Below are 15,258 nucleotides of genomic sequence, written 5' to 3' on the forward strand. Positions count from 1 at the left end.
GCATGCTCACGTCTTGGGCCACAGTATTCATATTCACAATATTCATCACCAAACTACAAATATTAAATAAATCATGAATAAAAAATGTCTGTTCCACAGAAAACGTAAGTACTCTAATTTGGTTCCAGAAATGTAATAGAGGATATATTTGGTGCCAATAGCTGACAAATCATCGTGGGAACACCCACTTTCTCCTTTTGAAGGTGGGGGGATCGTAGGGGGTGTCTGGGCTAGAGCCTGTGAGCAAATTTAACCCAGAGACGCAGTTGCTGCTGTCACAGTTGCTCTTGGATTCTACATTGTGCGGATCTCTTCTTTACACTGCAAACATGGATGTGAAAGTGATCGTAATATTCGCTCTGATGGCGGTCGTCATTCATGCACCGGTTTCAAATGGTAAGTTATTGTACTTATTATACTTTGCAAATGTTTACATTATTTTTGCATTGTGCATAAAGCTTACATGCATGTCTTGGCACGCAAATTGTCGGCAGTGCATTCCGTTCATCCTTGTTCACAAACAGTCTATGCAACTATTGCAAGTAATATTTAAGGGTTTTATGGTTTATAACGTGCACCTGTGTAAGAAACAACGCATATTTCAGTGCTTTTACGCATTTGCATTTATAGTGTTAATTAAACGTAAAACGTAGCAATTTCATGTCTTGTGCAATTTCCTTTTATTATTTAAACAGAAAAAAAATAGTTATTTACACCCGTTTTAACTTCATAAACGCACGTGATTTTCCAAATGTTAACAGACTGACGCACATGCGGTCGGGAGAGCAGAAAATGCACTGGCACAGCGTTGATTAATGTGTGTATTTGTCGCCCTCTTTGTTTTCTCTTAATTACCCACAAATTAGAGGATAAAACAGAATCGCAGAGATAGCGCCAGTCTTTACTTCAATCGAGCCAGAGCGCGCGGCTCTAACTATGGCTCGCGCGTTTACATAACAATAAAAATAGATTACTAGAGATGTCATTAGCATTTTACAAGTGGACTAACGTGGATAGAGCTCTGTTAAGTCGCAGGTAATTCACACCTCTGCACTCTTGTGAGTGGGCAATGTCCGTTAAAGTATTTGCGTACGTGCGCCGTGCCGTCTTCACTTACAATGTAAAGCTGCTCGAGCTGTTAAGTCTCTGCTTCCTAGAACGTGTAACAGGTCTGAACCAAATGGAACAATAATAATAATTGGAGCGCTGCCATACAATTCACTCGCTTTAATGTGCAAGACCTTGAAGACTATTAAAATAGTCCAAGTATTTGCGTGCACGCGCGCTCCAATTCATAAACCTAGCAATGCCCACTTTAATACTTTATTTTTAAAGAATGAGTGCACTAAACATTTCTCATCAAATATATTCACTTGAACTGCTTTATGTATGCACTTAAAATGGTAGTTACCTCAGTATATACCCTATAATATTATACACTGAATTTCGAGAGCATATTCATTCATAAGAATTTAAAGAGTGCATAACTAGCCCTATTATACAATATAAATATACATTGCTAAAGAATATAAAATTAATCTCTTGTTTATAACTTTCACTTTTCATAGAAAAGCCAATAGAGGAACATGCACCCTCAGTGTGTTTAAAAAAATTTGCTGGTTATAATTAGAGAGTGTTGCAATAGTGAGTTTGGAGAGCATGATTATACAATGGGTTTTGAAAATAAACCAAATCTTTTAAGTTTCATTTTTAGTCAAGGATGCCATTTTCTTTTACAAAGCACATCTGTTGTGTGAACTCAGTATTAACATGAAGGGCAGAAAGTGAAGGTCTACTTTCTCAACAAACATCATTCACCATGATTTCGTCTAACACTCACATGCAACGAATTACAAGAATCACAGCAACAGCTGAATTGAGTTTCTCTTAATTCTTCTCCAGCCAAGCCCATCAGCCTGGTAGAGAGATGCTGGTGCCGTTCCACAGTCAACACTGTCCCACAGAGAAGCATTCGTGAGCTCAAGTTCCTCCACACACCCAACTGCCCCTTCCAAGTCATGTGAGTATCTACTCTAAACCCTCTCTTTCCTACACGCTCAGCAGCTCTGCCTCTGATGAGGTGTCTGCCTGACCCAGAAACACATCACTTCACCCCATCAATCTCCAAATACTGAAGGGACACTGAATGGGGCAGGAATTGGCCTCCCCTGTCTGGCATTATACCGTTGGACAGGCTCTCACAATTGCACACATCCAGGGGGAAATGCTATAGGAGGGGGTAGGACCTTTAAGCATGGATGCATTTGTATTTTTTACAGGAAAACAGCATCATAGGGGTCCGAAAGAGTTCCTCTTCAAGCTCTTTCTCACACATGTAAAGGGCTTGAATGATGTGCTTAGTCACACACCATAGCCTTGCATGCTGATGAGAACTCTCCTCCCTGTATGTTTTCACCTCTGTTGAGTGAAATGTTCAAAACAGCTGCTTTTTTTGGATTTTTAACAAAGATTAATGGCAGTGGCGTGTCAAACTCCATTACGAATGTCACTAATTTTCCATACCATAAATGCTCACCAAGGCGTAAACAAAGACTTAAACCGTGTCAAAGGGTCAGTGAGATAAAAACAGCTGGCTAGACTCAAAAATCACAAGCCGCCTAACGATTGCCACAAAAGCCATAGGCAAAGCCCTGGAGAGCAGATCAGAACCTGAATCCCAAAGCTCGAGAGCCCTTGATACTTCAGATCTGCATTGATGAGTGATGCTGGTAACACTATCTACCAGTGTTGCTGTTGGCCTTGGCTTGCTGTGAAGTAATTACTACCTGCTGTTCGCAGTCCAGACCCACTCCAGCTCCTGCTGACTAGATCGAGATAGACCAACAAATGCCAGGCCCTGATAAACCGCTGCTACTTCAAAAGAGTGAGCTAACCAAATTAGAGGGGATCTGTGAATTGAAGATAAGAACTGATTACTTTAATGATACAGATATGATGATAGTGGACACATACTTTAAAGCTAATCTTGTCTCCGAAGAATGTTCTCATCCTCACAATCTTTTCAAAGATTTATAATATGTAGTAAGAAGAGTAATGTCCACACTGAGTTTACAGCTGCAAAAACATTTATTAATAAAAACCACATTTCGACCGGTTCATCTAGTGCATGATTAAGACCTGATGGCCGAAATATTGCGCTTTTTATTAATAAATGTTTTTGGAGCTATAAGCTCGGTGTGCAAACATTAATCTTCTTACTTATATGATTGTCATCTTTTGGGATGTGCACACCTTTTTTTGTACTTTATATTATGTTGTACCATTCATTGTGGCCTTTTTAGGAATGCGTTACTCACAGGATTATGAGAAGGACAACAATTCAAAGCTGCGAAGTTCAGCAGACCGTTTGTGTGTGTCACATCCAAATCATCACATGAACTATAATGTATGCCAGAAATCCTGGGTTTAAGGAATTTTTCATAGTAAGCATTTATAGCATCAATACACTCACCCAAAGCAGACAAAAATGTATAGAAAAAAAATAAAAATGTAAACATTTGAATTAAAACAAGATGCAAATAATAATTATTATTATTATTACTACTACTATTATTATTACTACATTCATCCAAATCGATGTTCTAAAAAAGTTTTTTTCAAAAATGATATTTCAAAAGGGTTAGTTCACTCAAAAATGAAAATAATGTCATTAATTACTCACCCTCATGTCGTTCTACACCCGTAAGACCTTCATTCATCTTCGGAACACAAATTAAGATATTTTTAAACATTGAATATTAAATCCGATGGCTCAGTGAGGCCTGCATTCAAAGCAATGACATTTCCTCTCTCAAGATCCATAAAGGTACTCGGAAGCAGTGTTTTGAAATCGGCCCATCACTATATTGATAAAAAGTTGTTATTTTGTTTTTTTGGCGCACAAAAATATTCTCGTCGCTTTATAATATTAAGATACTGATTTAAATTCACATGAACTGATTTAAATATGTTTTTAGTACCTTTATGGATCTTGAGAGAGGAAATGTCATTGCTGTGAATGCAGGCCTCACTGAGCCATCGGATTTAATCAAAAATATCTTAATTTGTGTTCCGAAGATGAATGAAGGCCTTACCTAATGACATGAGGGTGAGTAATAAATTAAGGAATTATTTTTATTTTTGGGTGAACTAACCTTTTAACTTAAGTTTTACTTTACATAGGAAAGATTTTAATGATTTGTTGTAGACAATTGAAAACAAACGGTTCACCTGTGCTGACAAGACATATAATCTAATCTTTTTGCTGAGAGCTACAAGGAAGAGTGCGATAACAATCTGACAATCTGTTAAAACCTGTAGGGAAAGTGGGAATGCAGATGCAGGAAAAGAATACTTAGAGTGATGAGAGAGTGCAGTGTAATATCACTTACTAAAAAGAGGAGTGACTGAGAACCAACTGCTTGGCTGAGTTTGAATGCACAACTGTTCTGCTATTGTATGGCTGATGCTGACTATGGGGTTTCTATTGTATGGCATTCAAAATCTACTCACAATGGGCTCTTGCAGCTTTATACTTAGTAATGATTGCTTGCTTATACTGCAATTTGAATGTCTAAAAATGTCAAATTTCAGCACCATGTTATCGGATTTACATATTCAAACAAGATATAATGAAAACTTACACTTTTCACCTGCAGTGCCAAACTGAAGAACAACAAGGAGGTGTGCATTAACCCAGAGACCAAGTGGCTGCAACAGTACCTGAAGAACGCCCTGAACAAGTAAGGAAACCCTCTTGACAAATAGGAGCTGAGAAATGGGAGAAACCGGAGAGGAAATACAGGGCCACGCACAATGTTTATTTTGTTTTATAGCATTGTTCACAAATGCAAAATAAACGGCCTTACGGAGTCCATTCCAATGAACCAAATTAGACTTACTTTTACCAGGCAAAATTATGCATCGCATCAAATATCAAAGTCTCAGTTTAATAGTTTATGTAGTAGTTTCTGTTGACAAAAAGTCACCCGCACTTTAAAATACTGGTCTTTCTTGTTTCTCCCATATCTCTAAATGCTCACAAAAGCCATTCCCGGTTCGTTTCTCAGATTTCTTTTGAATGTTTTTGTCCGCTTATAGTTCTCTGAAATATTTATCTAAAGTTGATGTGCAAGATTAGCTGCTACTGCCTAGCTAATGTAAAACATGTTCGGGCTTTGCGGCCTTGCCTTAATAGTTCCTCCGCTGATTGTTATCATGAATGTCCAAACAAAGTAAAACAAGCTTTTGTTGTACTGAATCACGAGAAGAAAGATATTTTCCCACATCTGATCATGAGCTTGATGTATCAGATCATGGGACTGGTTGCCGTCGTCTTTCATTTCACTGCTAGCTGTGCACCCTTGTTGAATTTGAGAGGGGGTGGGTGAATATAAAGCTTATGGATGTATGGCAAACCAGTAGGCCCTGCCTTCATTGGTGTGTTCGTACCCGTTAAACAATAATCATCGTCTAAAGGGGTAGAAAAGTGTGAACTGTCCGGTCTGCACAACAAAACACTCATGGCTAGAGATGAACGATGGCTCCTTGAGGCTGAACACCCATGAATGGTCTCTGAACGCTATAATGAGCACATACTGTGCGGTCATTAGTACAGCTCAATAAGTGAAAAAGGAAGTTGTACATCTGCAGGTAGTGAGGGAGGTTTCTGCCATCTGCAACACCTCTGGTCAATGTGCTACAAAACAGCTCAGACATTCTGGTCATGTGACTTACTTTAAAAGCCTGAAGTGTGAAATTAAAAAAAAAAAAACTTTTCAAACATCAAACCTAATATATTGAGACAACTGTAAGTACTGGAAGCCTTCTTTAGGCCAAATTTGCTGTAGTATTAATCTGGTTGTTTGATCATCCACTAGGCTAATAACAGCAACATTAGCTCAACCAATGGCGCAACTATCCATTTGTCCGACCAATAGCAGACACGATAATGTTCAGGAAAAAAATCATGATTGAAAATCATTATTTTTATTATTTATCATTTTGTTGACATTAGTAGCTCAAAAATTCACTTCAGCTTGCAATTAGATGATTTTCTCGCAGCTTCAGCACAATTAAAGCTAACAGCATGCAGTTACTAACAGAAATTGCCTATAAAAAATACAGACATGTCTGTTACATTCTTGCCAGAAGCATAATTTAGGTTTATTATTTTAATCACTGTGGAGATACAGGCTATTTAAAAATATCCTGCTTCTATTCACGAGTCATGAACACTTTTAGTTCAAATAAATTTAGTCAATGATGGTGTATGACTTATCTCATTGTAATATTTTGCTTCTCTTCATTTCAGAATGAAAAAAGCCCAGCAACAGTCAAACTAAGAAGTCTGCCAGATGACAAGAGAATCTGACAGCCCACCGTCACAGATATGTACCATATAGTCCTCTGGCATGCTTGCTGACCCAGCACTTAACCTGCCAAATATGCATCCCCTGTAAATGACTCAGCAAAAGACCACCAGACCATCATCGCCACCCATGTAGTCTCCTCTGTTAGCGCCAAGTGCAATTATATATGTATGACTGTGTTTTTTGTTTTTTTTTACGTATGATATGTATATACAATGTTTTTTATATCGTCTTAAAAACAGTAAAGAGATATTTTTGGAGTCGTGTTTGCTCCTTGTTTGTTGTGTTATGTTGGGTTAGGCAGAACAGCATTGAGATGATGAGGTATATTGGAGCAAACATTAAAAACATTAGTTCTGCCAATTCGTATGCATGCAAGTGCTTTGGCACAAAAAGAAGGGCATTGATTTTTACCTTGATTTTTGTTATGTATTTACCTAGTTCATCATTTAGTTATCTGTAACAGCATAAACTGCATGTAAAAGTTATATGGCATATACGGAAAATATTCACTTGTTTTATTCTTGGAAAGGCAGGGTTACTTTGCCGAACATACATAAACTATTTAGACCTTGCATAAACCCAAACGGGTTTTCAATGACTTTGGGGAATGTAATTGACTTTAGTGGAAGGCATTCGTGGGCCAATAGAGAGTCTTTGCAATGTTCTGTAGATACCAAAACATCTGTTTTGTTAATTGACCGATCTGAGTGTGCGTAAGAGACTCGGCATCACATCATGCTAAATGTTGCTTAACATTCAGCAGAAATATGTCATTAGAAACAGTTGTGCTTCAAAACCTCGCCAATTAACAAAGAAAAAATGTAGAGGTTGGAGAATTTACAACCAATTTCTGGAAGTACTAATGGGCTGATTAATTCATTCAATAATGAAAGCTGAATTTGTAACATTGTAGGCAATATAACCTTTAAGAAAAAAACAGCGTTAGTGGAACATCTGAGTAGACCTTGAGACAGAACTAATTGACGTAATGACTACCTACATATATATATATATATATATAACAATGCACTTTATAACCCTTGTGACATTTACAGAAAAATGATTCTGGATGATGTCCACTACATAGTGAATAGTTCTAGAGCCCAAAGTTTTCTGTGTTTAGACGTAGTTATGAATGTATTGCCAAATTTATTAAACATTTGTATCTTCAGCATCAGATTTTATTATTCTGAGTGGGTTTATTGTTTAAATTGTTGTGGATTATTTCACATCTATATTTAAGTCAGATTATTCATTTAAACATTAACAATAGCTGAATAACTGACATGTACATCCCACTTTTCAATAATAAATACATGCAAATAAAATAAAAAAAATCTAGCTAGTATGATTTACAAATATCTGACTTTTGGCACAAAAATATTTAACCAGAAAAGACATCTCAAAATTCCCCTAATCGAAACTAATTTTGAACAGCTAAGTATTGGACAACTGTTTTAGGAATACACATAATGTGAACACCACGCACACAGCAAAGAATGCCAATGCCCTGTGCCCCTCCAAAGAAAATTATCATATGGAATTTGTCTATTACTACTGCCAATTTCATAATGTTGAGCTGTTAAAGCACCAGGCCTCATTTACAAACCCATCCCCTCAGGCACAAAATCTATAAGGAAACATAATGCCTACCCTGTGCTTGCATTGAAGTATATGTACTACATGAAGGGTTAGAGCCCCCCGCTGTACAGCTGCATTCCTATTAACATTGGGGGAAAAAACGATATCTTGCAAAAAATATCATGCACTTCTTTGGAAAAAAGACATTTCAGAATGTAGTTACATTTTTTTCAAACTGAAACAAAACAATTCTCTCTGAAATTGTCCCAGTGTGGTGAACGCCATTAAATTAAACATTACCATGATTTAATGTAAAAAGTAAGGGTAGCTATTTTATAGACATTCCATCAAATTGTCAATATTTTCAACACTGTGTAACATAGTTAATTGTAGCATATATATACTGTCCTTCCATTCCTTTTTCCCTCTTAATGTGAAGATTACTATGTATATGGCAGCTTGTGACAGCATAAAGCACATTGTTCTTTCTTTTGTGAGTCTGTACATTGGTTTTAGTCCCTAAAGTGTTTATTTTGAAATAAATCATTATGAAGAATTCTGTATGACGTTTTACTAATGGATGCGTATGAACATTAGTCATGTCACCTGTGATTTGGTTCACACCAAGAGAAAAGTGGTCACCTGCCACCTATATGTCTCCAACAATTAGAATCTACATGTTAAATGAGGAAAAGGGAAATTAAGTTTTTAAATGGGGGTCATGAATTGCAGGCAGACTCAAAATTCACACCTTGATTTCACAAAGCTCTTATAAATAATCCTGGCAGCACTTTTTAGATTTACGTGAGACACTGAACGACTTTTCACCTGTCCAATCATCCAATGAGTTTTAGTGTAAAATAAAATATTTGCCATGTACATTTTATAAGCTGTCATATTCAATTTCCCTTAAAAATAGAAAAAAGAAACCCAATAAAAACCCAACTGTGCTCTTACTCAGATGAAATAATCTCTTGCACAGCAGGGGAAATTCAGTCATATTACAGCTTCATATAGCTGTCAAAATCAATATTCACAATAGGGGCAAAATAAATTAATAATATTGCCAGTCATAAAATCTGGTACAGAACTGTTATGAAACACATATGCTCTGATAAGGTGCAAAAGAGATTAAATCAAATTTTTATTTGAGGTACTGATTCAAAATAGAAATAGAACGGACACTAATAGAATGGTATAAAATGTTTAGCTCATATAAGGTCAAATTTGTTTAATGATTCTAATACTTACAAAACAGATACTTTATTCATCAAACTAAGATTATTTACCACATACCACTGTAAAAAATTAAAGTTGAGAAAACTTAAAAGTTTAAGGTAACCAGCTGCAGGAGATTGAGTTTTCTCGACTTGTTATAAATTTAACTTGTTATACAATAACAAGTTGAGAAAACACAAAAATCTCCTACAGCTGGTTGCCTTAAACTTTTACATTTTCTCAACTAATTTTTTTACAATTTTAAAAAGACAAAAGACTAAACAATACAGTATGAGTGTATGTGTGATATGGTATGAAAACTGCAGGATGAAAAATGGCCAAAAAAGACAATAAAAAGATAAAAGAGATAAAAATTGTTCATGTAAGAGAAAGATGTTTAACATAATGCAGAATGAGAAACATACACTTTCTTTGTTATCATTATAGCAAATAAAAGTTTCAGAGTTAAGTGGACAATTAGAAGTTTTAGTTCAACGCAACTTCTGACACCAATTTCACAAAAGCCACAAGCAGCCACTTAAAGGCTAATTTGATGTTTCTAAAAGGTCATATAAGTTGTAAGAAGTCTGGCTGATAGATTTAGCAGAGGCTGAATTAAAGGAAAGGTTTAAATTGAAAATACAGAAACTCAAGTTTGCCCAAAAAACTTCATGTAAGAAGAATGCACCAAGCTACTTTAAATGAGCATGAAAATTAGGACACTTACAGTTAAATTGCTTTCTCAGACTTCTCTGTACACTTGCAAAAATACACAGACATCCTTCACAGAAGCCAAAGAAATTAACTGGAATGTCATTCTGTGTGCATTATATAAACAAGTACTTTCCCAAAACTTGAAAACCCATGTACAGTGAAAATGTATAATTTACGTTTATGTATCAAGTGGTCATTGTGTGGTGAACTTTGACATCTTTATGCCAGATCTACAGTCTAAAATTATTGTGTAAATCTGTTTGAGGATGCCTCATTTTACAGCCTATCATCAACTACATGGAATGAGTTACAGTATTCAAAGAGGATGCTAAAAAGATATCATCAACCAGATAAGGGGTTTGTGTGTTGCTGTGAAGACAGATAAGATGAAGTGAATTATGAGTGTAAGTTTAACACTGGAGGTAGAGAATGCACCTTAAAATCTGATACAAATATGGTTGCCTTAAGTAAAGAAAAAGTTAAAGGGTTTTCTGTTAAAGCTAAATATTCTGTCATCATGTACTCACCTTCATGTTGCTCCAAACCCGTGAGGCTTTTGTTCATTTTCGGAACTCAAATGAAGATGTTTTTGATGAAATCTGAGAGCTTTCTGTCCCTCCATAGACAGCTACGCTTCAAAAAGTTAATAAAGAGATCGTAAAACTAATCCATATGAACTGAATTTACCAATATGAATTGGTTTAGTCCAAATTTTCTGAAGAGACCTGATCACTTTATATAATGAACAGATTTAATTTAGGCTTTTAATATATATAAACATTGATCAGCGAACATAAACAAAAGCTCAACCGAACCTGCTTCACTCGCAAGAACAAAACTCTTCCAGAAGCTCAAACATGCTGTGTAACACACAAGAATGAACCTCATGGTTCACGCACGCATCAAGCAAACATGCTTGAGCTTCTGTTTACCACAACTGATGTGTTTTGATGAATGTTTTTATGAATAAAAGCATAAATTCAATCTGTTCATCAAATAAAGCAATCGTGTTTCTTCAGAAATTTGGACTAAACCACTCAATTCATAATGGATTCATTTTACGATCTCTTTATGAACTTTTTGAAGCGTCAATGTGGTAGTCCCGTAGCTGTCGATGGAGGGACAGAAAGCTCTCAGATTTCATCAAAAATGTGTTAATTTGTGTTCCAAAGATGAACGAACGTCTTAGGGGTTTGGAACGACATGAGGGTGAGTAATTAATGACAATTTAGAATTTAGAATTTTCATTTAGAACTAACCCTTTAGAGCAAATAAGGCATAGCAAACGCACACCTGCAGAGGTGCAACATGCACATTGAAGAAAAATGCAGTATAGTAAAAGGGAAACAATTGCATACTCACTGAAGCATATAAGCTTATTTATTCACCAACTTTTCGGCTATTCGGTTGTTAAGTCTGACGTCACGCGGCAGCGCTTCTGGGTCCTAACGCTCTATCTCATACCACAAGAAAACAACAAATGGTGCTAATATACATACATGATGTGGTGTAATACTACAAAAAATATATAATTATAACCTTTATCTCCATACCAAAATTCCAAATGGCCAAACAATGATTCATCTTTTATAAATCGTTAAAATATTAATATCTGTGACGCTGCAAGCACAGAGACTGTTGTGTAGACTGTAAGTATTTAAAATGTTTAACTTTTTAAAATGATTGATGTTTAAAATGAATAAATAGCGCTCATAAACGGCCGTCGATTGCATTCTCAAGTGAAACGAGTCGAGGCTTGGACCCGGAAACGGCGTTCCTTACGTCACGACTTAACAAGCGGATAGTAGCCTTCGACAAAGGCTAGTAACCTTGACAAATAGTAACCTTGACAAAGGCTACTAGCCGAAATGTTGGTGAATAAATAAGCCTATGTGCTTCAGTGAGTGTGCAATTGTTTCCCTTTTACTAAACTAACCCTTTAATATATATATATATATATATATATATATATGTTCAGTGACAATATTTTGTTTAATCATTGTTTAGCCAGTAATAACCATTTAACTTTTCTTTCCAATTAAATCTTTTGACTGATAAAAAATAAAGATAAATGATAAAACCCCAGTTTACCTATTTAAAACTGTTGTTTTTCCACTACACTTACTTCCACACTTGTTTAACACAGCAGTCAAAAGATTGGCCAATTTAGGATGGCAAAAACCCAATTTGCACCCAAAACCCCAATGATTAAGCCCCAAGAGAGCTCAAAATAATAAGTCACTCTGAACATAAATGAATATTTGAATGCACAAAACAAAGTTCTGTGAAACAATAACAAAAAGCTGTCAAAAATATTTTAAAAATGAATAAGTATCAAATGTACACTATGAAGCATAAAAAATGTATAATAATTCTACATGGCATTAGGAGTCAGCAACAGTTTGTCAAAATTCAAGTCAACATTTTATAATCTATTTCTGGAGAAAAGGCGACGGCACAAATACTAACATGCATCATGTCTGAAATATTCATTAAAAAGCTTTTACCGCCATCTAAACATTTGTACTCTATTTAGAGGAAGGAAATGCGTTATACAAGTTCAAAGAAACAAAGAAGTGTGTCTGTTTTACATAGTCATCACTATCAAGCTTTTAGCTCTGCTAATTTCCAGTTCCTGTAACTTTATGACCTCACAAAACAAGCAGTAGAGGCCCTACAGTAACATGTAATATAATCAATAAAATGTTTTGTCAGTATTATTACCGAAAGTAATTAGAACGTTTTTTTTGATTATGCGCTGGAATTATTAAAAAATCATCATGGTAAAAAGGATTCCTACCTTAAGTTACCCTCATTCAGATCAGTGATAGTTCACAGTACTTAAATTCTCATATAGTTTCTGCATCGACCCCTGCGTTACATTTTGTCTAATCTTTCAAATTGCTTGAAAACCCTTCTAATTCGCTCCCCAGAGGACGAACAGCAAGGGCTACTGCACTTTCTCATCACAATCTCTCTGAAGTTGTACGATGTGGCCTATGGCCATTTAACTTACTCCATATCCTTGCCTTATTGCAAGCATGTGCTCATACTTACACAAGGTTGTCACAATCCACCGGGAATCGCGGCGCATTGGCAAGCACTTATTGTTTCTGTATCCGATGACCTTTTATGATACGGCATGCAAACGCTCTCCTGAAAAGGGCAATAATGATTCCAGAATGGCTCTGTTTGAAACTTTTCCTGATTGTACATAGCTGAAAGCCCATTTAATGCCTTTAATGGGACACTGGATAGAACCTACAGAGACATAAATCAATTCTAGAAGGAAACAATTCTGATGAATTTCTCAAGGGAAGAGCAACAACTAAACATGTTCTTGTACATAATAACATCTGCAGAGTCCCTTCAAAATATGATAAAACAGCTCCCAATGGTTGATTTAGCTGTATCTTTCATGTGTTAATGGAGGTTTTAGATTTAATGCCACACATTTCCATAGCATAACTAAGTCCGAGGGATTATACACTTGTAGGCTTCAACAAGAGTGAACACAGAGGTTGGCGAGAGGTCTGAACTGCAGACAAAGCAATGCACAGCCAGATTCTTTTGGAGTGACTAAGGCTCTGATGGAGGCTCCCCATCCTCCAACCATGTGAAATCCCTCTTTCAGATGGCTGGTGTTCTTTTTGATCACAGATATTCACAAGACAATACACTATTTCATGTGGTGAAGCGACCAATAGAAAATTATTTCTCTGGGGCCTAACGAGGGGTGAGGGGTCCTGTTTTTGCTCCCCTACACACCTAGAAAAAAATGTTGAGGAATCCACACTGAAATAATTCTCTATTATTCATTCATTTCTTTCACTGTACTTCATAACTACCGGTAATAGTAGAACACATTCTTGTGCTATGGGATATCGTGACTCAAAATCTTAAGAGGATGAGAACAGTGAGGATAGTGAGGCCCTAGGTGACTAAACCACTTATTTGCTGTCTAGACTAAGTACTGGTGGTCTTTTGTGATTTTTGAAACATTATCCGATGAAGTTTTAACTAATTAGAATCAGAAACAGGCAAAGATTCTATTCCTAAATTGTGTTTGCCTGGAACTGATGCCTGGTCATAAGACTTTACAAAAAAAGTTTAAATTTGTTAACAGTTGTTAATTCATAAGGTATCATAAACTAACAACGAACAATTTTTACAGCATTTATTAATCTACACTACTGTTAAAAAAATTTGGGGTTGTTTAAGAAGATTTTTAAAATGCTTTTGAAAGAAGTCTTTTATGCTCACCGAGGCTGCATTTATTTGATCAAAATACATAAAAACAGTAATATTGTGAAATATTATTACCAGGGCTTGACATCAACTTTTTTGCTCACCAGCCACTGTGGCTAGTGGTTTTTCCAAATATACTAGCCACTCAGCATTTTCACAGGCCACATTTTTGAGAAATTACATTTACATGATTAAAGTTGCCTTTGGCATGCTTAAATTACTTGATTTTGAGTCATTTTACTTGATTTAGAAGATTTAAAACCCTTTTAAACTTTCAAATGTAGACTGACCGCCCAAATCAAGACTACACTGTATATCAGCTGGTATGTATGGGTGGGCAATATGAGCATAACATGATAAATTTTATAAGTTATTTTTGTTAGGCTATATAAATAGAACAAAGCAACAAATTACAAATACAATAGTGCATTTTTTTTAAAATCTTTTTTCAGATACAGTAGGTTTATTTAACATGTATACATTTAACATCTTTTGTTGTTTGATTAACATTAATGACAGACAGGTATTTAATTGGGCTGCTGAATGCATGGATGTAATATACTGACACATATCCAGTTTTTACCCACCTGTTTACATCCACTTAAGCCATAACCGACGGTATTCACGTGAGATACTCCACACGGTGGACATTTTGACATCTGTGTGTGCATTTATTTGACTATTCAGGTGCAAGGAGAACTGATCGCGCGCATGCTAGAGAGGGCTTGTGTTGTGTGTCCAGTGTTGCCAAGTCTGTGGTTTTCCCGTGGAATTGGGCTACTTTTACACTGTTGCGGCAGGTTGTTTTTCATGTCTGCGGGTTGAAACGAACCCGAAAAACATGATATTTAGCCCCTGAATAGCGAATTTTACCAGAAGAACCCCCTGAAACGCCATTGGGCTAGTTTTGTGCTTGTTGAGAGTAGCAATCGGGCGGGTTTTGTTAGAAAATCTGGCAACCCTGTGTGTGTCATTCAACCCTGTGTGTGTCATTAACAGCAAGTTAATCGATAAAGAATTGTGATTGAATTGTAATTTTATGATACAACGAGCTTGGCTACCTTTCATTTGGCTGTAGACTGAAATTATATTCAAGCCGCCACAGTGGCTAGTGGGAGTGGCT

At 36.1% G+C, this 15,258-nt stretch overlaps 1 protein-coding gene across 1 annotated transcript; it reads left to right on the forward strand.

Annotated features, from left to right (window-relative positions):
* The first annotated feature begins 238 nt into the window (after positions 1-238).
* On the forward strand, positions 239-8,511 carry cxcl12a (chemokine (C-X-C motif) ligand 12a (stromal cell-derived factor 1)). The gene is made up of 4 exons (XM_048205224.1): positions 239-396; positions 1,903-2,020; positions 4,659-4,742; positions 6,314-8,511. The coding sequence occupies exons 1-4, from the start codon at positions 330-332 to the stop codon at positions 6,342-6,344; spliced, it is 300 nt and encodes a 99-aa protein (XP_048061181.1). The 5' UTR covers positions 239-329; the 3' UTR covers positions 6,345-8,511.
* Positions 8,512-15,258: the final 6,747 nt, after the last annotated feature.

Source organism: Megalobrama amblycephala, linkage group LG10, assembly GCF_018812025.1.
Source record: "Megalobrama amblycephala isolate DHTTF-2021 linkage group LG10, ASM1881202v1, whole genome shotgun sequence".
NCBI lineage: Eukaryota > Metazoa > Chordata > Actinopteri > Cypriniformes > Xenocyprididae > Megalobrama > Megalobrama amblycephala.